Source organism: Euprymna scolopes, chromosome 15, assembly GCF_053919585.1.
Source record: "Euprymna scolopes isolate OS-2025 chromosome 15, ASM5391958v1, whole genome shotgun sequence".
Taxonomy (NCBI): domain Eukaryota; kingdom Metazoa; phylum Mollusca; class Cephalopoda; order Sepiida; family Sepiolidae; genus Euprymna; species Euprymna scolopes.
The window spans coordinates 126894073-126904618 of NC_136496.1; the positions used below are offsets into that span (position 1 = coordinate 126894073).

At 32.5% G+C, this 10546-nt stretch overlaps 1 protein-coding gene and 1 long non-coding RNA gene across 2 annotated transcripts in view; one reads left to right on the top strand and one right to left on the bottom strand.

Moving 5' to 3' along the window:
- Positions 1-9909, bottom strand: part of LOC145294123 (14-3-3 protein zeta/delta-like) — a 177704-nt gene extending 167795 nt beyond the window's left edge. Inside the window, exon 1 of the mRNA XM_080141227.1 lies at positions 9068-9909. Within this exon, the coding sequence (XP_079997353.1) occupies positions 9068-9376 (309 nt within the window). The 5' untranslated portion in view covers positions 9377-9909. The remainder of the gene's footprint in view (positions 1-9067) is intronic.
- On the top strand, positions 7717-9492 carry LOC145294124 (uncharacterized). The gene is made up of 2 exons (XR_013869823.1): positions 7717-8177; positions 8361-9492. It is a non-coding gene; the product is annotated as an uncharacterized LOC145294124 (long non-coding RNA).
- Positions 9910-10546: the final 637 nt, after the last annotated feature.

Genomic DNA, 10546 nt, shown 5'->3' on the forward strand with positions numbered 1-10546 from the left:
ATTAATTTAAGCGATTTTTTTAAATGAGAACTTTATTCCGTAACGGGTACGTACAATGTAGTTCTTTTTCAATATTTTCATTTTTTATAATGTTTTTGGTAAACTGCACAAGCACCTATTTTATCATATTTTTTATGAAGTACGCCTTACACGTGCTTCAGCGGAACTAAACAACTCAGAGACAAAACTATATGTATTTATTTGCTTCCCCACCAAAGCAAATTAGGCACAAGGCCGTTTTTAATGTGGGGTAAAAAACAGCTCCCCTAAAAGTAGGCAAAAAGGGGGCACTTTGGTTACCAAAAATAATAATTGTCCCAGTATAGAGGGTTTCCCCTCCATTGACTGGTACAAATCATCTTAAGTGCAGTATGCAGCATCTGCAGAACAGTTTGTATTTATTTGCTTCCCCACTGTGCAAATTAGGCACAAGGCCGTTTTTTAATGTGGAGAGAGAGAGGGAGGGAAAAGGGAACCAGCTCCCGATGGGTGGGAAATGGCAGCTGGATAGTGACAATTGGTATGAAGAGTTGCCCCTACATTGACCAAGGTCTGATATGTGGGGGTAACCCCACATATGGTCTTTGCTCGCAGTATCTGTCGGAACAGATACTACACTTTGATCCTGGCCAAAAGGCCAAGAACAACAGAAAAAAGGCAAGCTTTCTCGGAAAGTAGTTGGAAAGATTTATATTTGTCAACATTTTTCTTTAATGTTTTTGTTTTATTTTCATTTTGATGCTAACAAATTTATTGATGAAGACTTTAAAAACATCCAGAATTTCCTTATGAAGAGAATGTTTTAAAAATGGGCAGAAACGATTGTTTAAATTAAAATGTTTTTAAAACAATAATAATACACTAGCAGAAAACACTATCAACAATTTCCCCCACTCTTTATCTGTGCCTAAACCTAAACGTAGATTCCATGAACAGAGTTTCTTTCTTAGACCTGCCTGCACGCCTGTGGAATTCTGTTCAGTTTTCCTGCTTTCCAACTGACTACAATATTACATTTTTTTTTTCATTTTTTTTTTTTTTGAGAATAAAATCAATGATTTTTTTTTTATAAATGAATTTGAAAGCTACTTTTTAAAGTTTGTTTTTTTTCAATAGCAATTAACTTTTTAAAAAAATTTTCAGAAAAAAACATTTTTAAACTGGTAAATATTAATCAGAATTGACCTTTCCAGGACATGCATTGTCAAGCCCAAATATCAGTTGAAGTAAACAAACACAGATACAACTTGGACAAAAAATGCATAAAATAATGAAAATAAATTTAAAATCCTATAAAAAAATAATTGGGAAGTTTCGCTTTCCTCATAAACAACTCAGCCATTCGTTAAGAATTCAAAATAAATGAATTTACTGTTATTATGCCTGTTAAAATAGGTCGACAGATCGATTTTTAAAAATGTCGTTTTAAGCAAAAACAATATTACATACTTAATTATCGTGTCGAAAGTAGTAATATCTCCAAAAATGACAAATTAATCGAGTAAAAAGTTATTTATAGTTAAAACTAAAAGTACTTTTTACAGAAAATTGGGTAAAATTGAATTTAGACGTTATAAAGTAGACACTCACTCAAGGGAGATAATTTGGAACGAATTTTTGAGATTACTTGTTCATGGTTGCAATATTTGTTGTCTTGTAGCAGTCACAATAACAGACTATTTTCTCTTGTGGATTAATAATGCTCTCTTGCTGACTGATGTGGCCACGCACTGACCAATCAGCTAAGGAACTAATTATACCTAACTAGCCAGTAGAGGAGAGAGCTCTGACCAAAGAAGACAGATCTCTCTTCTCCCACTCTCTATCCACTGAATCCCCCCAGGCTGCGATTGCTTCAAGACCTCTACTGGACAACCTGAGGACACTCCAAGTTTCTGCTTCCTGACACGAAATCATCCAAGAACTTCCTTTTCTTTCTTTCACTTCGAACACAGTCCCCCTTCTTTCGAAATAAACACTTTCGTTGTTTTGTTTCAAAAGGTGTTGATTAATTACTCTGCTTTTGTGTTGCAAATTAATCTTTTATTAGGGGTTTTGTGCACTCACGCAGAAAATCTACCTGAAGTCTATAAGCGATTGACTTTATTTTACTGAAAACATTAGCAGTTGTTCTACTTGATGATTTTTCGAAATTTTTGGATATGTTACTATTTTCGACATGACAATAAAGTACATAACATTGTTTTTACTTAGAATGACATATTTAAAAAATCGATTTGTCAACTATGTTAACAAGCACGGAAAAATATTTCTAGTTACAAAATTCTTAGCAATTGAAAACAGATGAAAGCAGCATTAGCTCCACAAATTCAGTGAAGTTAAATGACCAAACAAGACAATAATTAATGATACTTATGTGGAGAATACGGACCATGTTGATATGCCGTTATTATTTAGAACACACATTCTTAAGATGGAAACTGCATTTTGTAACCATTCTGTACTTTCAGCTTAAAATTGGATTTAACTTGAAAATCCTATCTAAAAAAAAAAAAAAAAAAAGAAAAGTAGCACGGTTCGTATTCGCCATAAGTCTTGATTTTTCAAATCATATCAAAAAATATTTTTCGAGGGCAGAGTTAAAGGTTAAAAGGCGAAACAAAAATGAAAGTAAAACGGTACTTATACACTTTTGTTACCGTGCTGAAATAATGTTATTTAGAAAGCCATTCTTAACATGGGGAGGCGGCAAGGGTGTTTTATAATTATTCTGTACTTTCACCTAACAATTTAATAAAAAAAAGATAATAGCACGGTAACAAAAGTGCATAAACATGCAACGGTGCAACGCCGGGTAGGTAAAAGCGTTATTTACAAATGTTTGGAACAGATACGTTCGTGGCCTTCATCGTTTAAATTAACTTTCAATTTCATTGTTAGAATAGATGCGCCGTGTAAAAGTAAAGTTTTTCTTACGTTCAGAAGAATAAATACACGAACCTGAACCATTACTTTCGAATTCACAATTTAAAGACTTAATTCATTTTTAAATTTCGTTACGACCAATCACTGTGACATCCATTTATTATCTAACTCGACCTGACGTGTTTGATTTCAGTAAATATTCGATTAATATTATGGTTTCAGTCGTGCTATTCCTAAACGAATGTTAAACAGTATTTTGGACCGCGTCCCTTTTAATGCTTCTTTGAAGAGGGGGACATGTTTTATGAAGAAAAAAAAAGTTCCCCTCCTAAGCAGTGACTTTTATTTTCTTTAAAATTGAAAGAAATAACCGCTAAATATGACAGTATGGAAAATAAAAAGTTAAAATAAAACACGTTAAAAATAACTAATGGATGACCATGGGATCCTCATGTCGTATGTTTTTGTAAAAAAAACAACAACAACAAAAAAGTCTATTTGGAAATGGATTGCGGTGTTCATTTTCATCACGTGCTCTTCAACTAAATAAGGTGGAATTTTAGAATTTGAAATTCCAGGGAGATACAAAATTCCAATCTAGTAAATAACAATTTACCTCTATCTAACCGAATATTGCCAAAGATTTTTTTTGTTCATTTTCATTTCTATATTTTTAACTAGGATTTTGAAATTAGCGTCATTAAAAGTATGAAATAAATTTCTCCTCGACAATCTTCCAAATTCCTTGCAAATTTCGAACGATCACGAATTCATTCTTCATTTTTTACAGCTATTAGCAAAATATCCAAATTGTATATGAAAAATGAAAAAAAAAAAAAAAAAGATACATTAACAATTAAGATGGATTTAATTTCCTAATTAAATTGTTTTAAGTTTGTTCCAGCATTTTACGCTATTGCATTTTTGTTTTCAATAAATAATCAATTAATAAAAATGTGCAAGTCACAGAGGCAAGAAAAATAAAAGAAACAATTGACCAAGTTCAGCAAAACCAAAATAAACGTCGTTTATTGAACAGGAAACATTAAATTTTATTTAAAAAAAAAAAAAATGTGACAAAGGCGCTTGAGAAAACGTTTTCGTTTCGGTTTAGGGGCACAAATTAACTATATTTTATTTCTTTCTCACTTTTAAACAAAGCAAGAAATGCCTTTCTATTCGACAGCTTTTTTAACTTCGAAGTGTCACGATAGTAACAAGCATGTCAGCCATTTGTACTAGCGTAAACACTAACAGTAACGCTTCGAAAATCGGGGGAGAGGGGGGGGTCGAAAATCTGGGGATGTTAAATTGCACAAGTGCTTACATTAATTTTCTCACGCGTCGCCGTTGTTGTATCGAAGAAGCAATCAAATCGTTAAGATTGTCAAAACGGAAAATCTTGCTCCGTCGATTTTGTGACGTGATATTATCATGTGGTCAAGCGGTATAGAAAAACAAAAATAAAGTCGACATTTTCTCCAAGAAAAGTACGGTACTTCTTTTCCACAGCTATATTTAGAAAGAAGTCCATTTACAAAATAGAGAGTCAGTAGAAACAGAAATTTCCCCACAATTCGCCTTTTTTTTTTATTTTTTAGAGTACATTTTGGATAAAAATGAAAATGATTTGTCCCTAGGACTAAGAAACTAAAATTACATTCTGAAAGTTCTTATTTACTCATCACGAGGCCAAATTTAAGCACAAATTCAGTTTATTTTTTATGTGATGAATCCCTCCACCCTCCACCCCCAGAAAAAAAAAAGAAGCACGTGATTGGGGGGGGGGGGTAAAACTGCTTTTGTTTGGTAGGATTTATCCTCTCCTGACGAAAGATAGAACAGGTACTACAATTTGATCGGCGCAGATCGAAAGCCAAAAGTGTAATTTCTTAAATTTTCCTACTTACTTGCCTCCCCACGAGGGCAGCCGAACATAGTTTTTAATGTAGGAAAAATACAGCTCACCAAAAATGGGCACTCTGGATTATAACAAACATTTTTAATTGCCTCAGTCTAGAAGGATCTCTCGTTCACTGACATTTGATCGCAGAGAAAGTTTTTAATTTCTCGCGGCTATGTTTTTATTATTCTTGGAGATTGTTGACATTTCTTGATTTTTAATTGGTTTAAATTTTAAATAAAGTTATAAAACTAAAATCATTTTTAATGTAATAATAAAAAAAATGGCCGCCAACGATTAAAACTTTGAATTAAAAGTTTTACTTTTAAAATTGAAAAATAATGACATTTTTATTTTAGAACTAAAATTACAAGTTTAAATTAAAAAAAAAAATTATTTTATTAAAAAATCGTAAAACGTCAGGAAATACATATTTTTTTTAAATGACATTTCTTAGAAAATTTGCCAAACTGTTTGGATTTCTTTAAATGCAACTTACAATAAACGGCGTGTTTGTATTGTTCTGGCTTACATATTATTAATTAAAAATTAATTAAAGGTATTTAAATCTATTTTGTATTTAATTTAGGGTGTTTAATGTTGCTAAAATTTATTTGGGGTGTAGGCGTAATCCAAGATGGCTGCTGCTAGAGTTCACAACATAATTTGTATTTTTGTGTGGGGCACACAATCGAACCATTTCATTAAAAATACGAAAAGCATGTTGAAAACACTTTGCTGTTTATTTGAATTGAAAGTTTTAAAATATATGTCTATGAAGCTAATAGTCCATCTTTTCTAACGATTGATTGGGGGAGGGGGTAGACAGGGTTAATAGTTTGCACCAATAAATATATTGGAAGTATTGATCATCACCAATGATCAAAGTGACACTTTTTCATGCTGGTTAAATAAAATAATAATTAGGCTACTAAAAATTATTTTTTTACTTGGTATAAATTAATGCGATTATTACTAAATTAAATATTTTAATGTTAAAGGATACGGAATATACCCCCCTCCCTATTTTTTTCTTTTGGGAGATCCATCTAATCCATTAAAAATAAAAACATATTTAATTTAATAAATAAAAACATTTAATAGCAGGCCAATGAAAGCTATATTCTTTTTTATCTTCATCCTTCTCTCCATCATATAAACCATGCGGCTGATGAAATAAATTAGATAATCATGTGATGATGTTTAAAAAAATCGAAGTCAATAAAAAAAAAAAAAATCGGATTTTTTTTTTTTTTTTTTTTTTTAGATAAGGAGTACTTGTGTTTGGACTACTATTTACATCATGCTTAAATTCACAACCTTTCGGCACCCAAAGAAGATCGGAAGTTAGATCGGCCAAAACATTAATAACGATGCGAACAGTAGACCAGTAGATGTTACTATTGATGACAAAAATATTTTAAAGAAAATGCAGGAATAAATAAATAAATAATAATAATGTTTACTTTGGTTTACTCATTAGTGACGGGTTTACGTTAAAAATATGCATTAAAGTAAGTATTGCTTCCCCACGAAAAAGTAAAATGTGAGACACAAGGGGCACTCGGGGGGAAAAAATTGTCTTATGGAAGGGTTTCCCCTGCATTAAGGACAAATTGTAGCAGCATCAGAACAGATACTACATTTGGATCTTAGCCCGAATTATTGCATTAAAATAAATATTGGCAGTGAATAAATAACAAGACTGATTAATTTACTCACAACCGACATGTACGGTAACTTCAGGATATATATTTTCTAACAAATATTTTTTAATGCAAATCTGTCACAAATGACTAATTTCTCGCAAAAAAGTGGTGATGCCAGATGCCTATGTAAAAAAAAAAAAAATTCTTTCAAAGTAATTCATGTCGTCAACAGTAACGTTTACCAGTAATAATACAAAAAGGTTATGTTGAATGTTTTTAAGTTTTTTTAGTGATCTCGTTCAATGTAGATTTTTCTACAAAAATTTTCTTTATAAAACTTATGCCTCGCAAAGTTCAACTATTTAATTTATTTAGAATCGAAGTCTCGAAACAATCCTAGCATGCATTCCATTCTCAGTCGTTTTATGTGCTCCTTTTTTTTTCAGAAAAAGAAAAAAAAAATTAGAACTAATATATATATATATATATATATATATATATATATATATATTGTGCTAATGCACTTACTGATCCGCGCTATTTTTTTAATATCGTACTTCCAAGTTTAATTAAAGTTTTATGTTTTTTTTATTCAATTGTAAGGTTAAAGTATAGAATAGTTACAAAACATTCTTCCCTCCCCATGTTAAGAATGGCTTTTTAAATAATAACGATCAATAAGTGCACTGCATAAGAGTACCACACCATGCAATGAGTGCCCAATTTTGGGTTCTTTTCTCATTGATGTTAGAAAAGAGTTACGTTTTTTTCGCTTGTGGACGTTGAAAACGTCCCTGGACTTAAAACAAAAAAATGTCAATTCGTGCGATGGGGATTGTTGGTTTTACAGCGCATAAACTTAAAATAAATAAAAATACGATTATTTGATTGGTAATTTTAAAATTACATTGGAATTTAAGATGTAATAAAGTTACATTTAAGATTTAAAATCAATATCCAGTTTTAAAGGGAAAACAAAATATTAACTTTCATATTTAAAAAAAAAAAGACTGAAATCTGAGAAGGATGATAGATCTAAATATTGAATAAATTACAATATTTATTACTTCATTAAATATTCAAACAAGAAATCAATATAAAGACACACACACACACATATATATATATATATATATATACACACACAAGTTATTGAAAGATTAAATTAAATCTATGAATAATTTTTTTTTTACTTCAGTTTAAATTGTAATGTGATTTTCAAAGTACAAATCGAATAATCGTATAAAATGACATCTTTTGAGAAATGATTTTGACACGTTTTTTTTTTTTTTTTTTTTTTTTTTTTATATATATAGCTTAAGGAATACAACAAAAGAACCTTAATACTTGACATTTTAATTTTAGTCAGAAATTAACTCGGGAATTTCCAAAAAGTTTTTAAAATAACGTCCGAATAATAACGAAAAAAAAAAAAATGTGCGATACAATGTTTACATGGGAAACTTGAACACTCAAAAGAGATTTTGAATTGCCGGATAGAAATTATTTCTGATTTCAATAAATAAAAGGTGTATTTAGTGAAAGTCAACTATTATGATTGGGTTTGTGTGCTGCTCAGGGCTTTAATAAATCGAAAAAAAAAAAAATAAATAAATAACATTTCTAGAAAAAAAAAATGATTATTTTATCGAAAGTGAAGGGCCAATTTCGTTCACTTGTTTTTCCTGACTGAAATAAAAAAAAAAATTTAAAAAAGGAGGGGAGACGTCAATATTTCGGTATTATTATACAAACACCGTGACAGCGTTAGGGTTAGGGTTAGGATTAGGGTTAGGGTTAGGGTTAGGGTTAGGGTTGGGGTTAGGGTTAGGTTTAGGGTTAGGGTTAGGGTTAGGGGTTAGGGTTAGGGTTAGGGGTAATTCGCTGTCACGGTGTTTGTATAGTTTTACCAATATTTCGAGGAAGATTTCTGTTTTGAAAAGTATATTTACCTGCCCCCCGACCCTCTCCCATCCATCTCTCACTGCAATGAGACACGAGGTCAGTCTAACGTGAGAAAACCGGATCTTCACCCCGTCCGCTGAACATGAGGGTACTCTGGATTGGGTAGAAACCTTTTGGTTAGGAGTGAAGTGTAGCATCTGTTCTGCTCATACACTTCATAGAAATCATTCTAAATTTTTATTTTTATTCCATAATCCAGAGTGTGTGTGTGTGGGGGGGGGAGCTGAATATTTTCCTCACTATATCTAATTCTGCCCTTCTGGGATAAAATAAGCCCTGATCGCAACCCCCAGTTCATCGTACCTTTTGGCTAGGAACAAAGTGTAATATCTGTGCTGATGATGCTATACACTTCACCTTTTCTGTACTCAATCAGTGGAGAACAATCCTTATCCGATACAATTTTTTTTTTATTTTTTGTTCCTATCCAGAGTGTCCTTTTTTGGGGAGATGGATTTTCCCCACATTAAAAACAGATTTTGTGTCTAACTCTGTTCTCGTGGGGAGGGTAGACAAATAAATAGGAATACCCCCCCTTCCGAAGGCAAATGCCTCTAAAGATGGCCTTTTAGAACCGCACAGATACTCCACTCCGATCTGAACCAGATAAGAAAAAGCTGTTAAACAAATAATTATACAATAAAAAAAAGAAACTTCTACTCACGAGAACTTCGTTGCAATTTTTTCTTAATTCTTCCTCCACGGTTTCCCGGTAGGCTTTCACCATGACCCGGTAGCTTTCAGTTTCGTCGGCTTTTGTTTCCAGACTGGATATAACTCTCCAGGCAGATCTTCTCGTGCCGACGACATTTTTGTAAGCGATTGACAACAGGTTTCGCTCCTCGTTGTTGAGTTCGCAGCCTGACTTTGTCAGCTCCCTCATCACTTCCGACATATCCTCATAGCGCTCGATCTGTTCGGCCAATTTAGCCTTTATCACGAAATCCTCCTTGTTTAGACTCTGATCCGTCATTTTTTTTTTTTTATCTGAACGTGTTTTTTTTTTGTTTTCGTTTTTTTTTTTTATTTTACCTTGTTTTATTATTTAAAACACGCCGGTATTTAATTTCAAAAAAAGAGCCAGCAAAAAGCGAAACGCTCCGATCACCCACCAACAACAATATGGAAGAAGAAGGAGAAGAGAAGGCAGTAATCGCGAAGTGGTAGAACAACAAAAAAAGAAATCGACTCAGCAGCTCTACGTCGTTCTTCTTCTGCCCTGCTTAACAACGATTAAACTTCGATTCAGAAATTTACTTACATCCTTAAATAGATTTTCGCAACTTGCAGTCTGTTTAAATTGAATGCTATACGCGAAAAAATCGGTGACAATACACAGACTATTTTGGGGGCGGATGCTGGCGGTAAACCGGTCGACAGGGACTAGTTACACAGGTGAAAAGAAAACCGGCTCTCCGAGCGGTGACGTCATCCCATGGAAACGAAGAAACCGATTTCATTCATTCATTCATTCATTCATTCACTCACGTAGTACTTGAGTTAAGTACTAATCATTTTAATGCGAACAATAACAATTCGTTTTACAATAAACTTTTCGCCTTTTTTTCCTCATTCCTTTCAATCATTATTTAAATTTTTATTTGAAATAAATGCTCTTCGTTGTGTGAAAATTTATGAATCTAACCTTAAAAAAATATACATCAGTAGCTTTATAAACAGGATATAACCATGTTGAAAAATGGCCTCTCACGGTCGGAGAAAGTAATGTTTTGGTATTATTGTAGATTAACATCTCCCGCTAAATCACCCCTCCCCTACAAAAAATGAGATTCTATTTTTAGGAGATTATGTGAACATTTTTTTTAATTTAGAGAGGAGATCAGTTTCCCATCTAAATTTAACGTAAAATGATCCTCCCCCACCATTTCTTTTCCTAAAAATAAATAAATATAAAGGTTTATAAGAGTTTTCAATCTAATATGTCCCACTTTGTAAACCTTTACCCTATCGCTGCATTGTTGCATCTCTGTGCCTGCTTTACATATATTTTAGTGGAATGTGCTCTGATAAACTCGTTGCACCTGTGATACCTCGACATACATACCCTCGACAAACCCGCTTAGCAACAAAATCACACCCCTTCACTGTTGAGGTTGAGGTTAGAAATCTTTCCACTCTAATA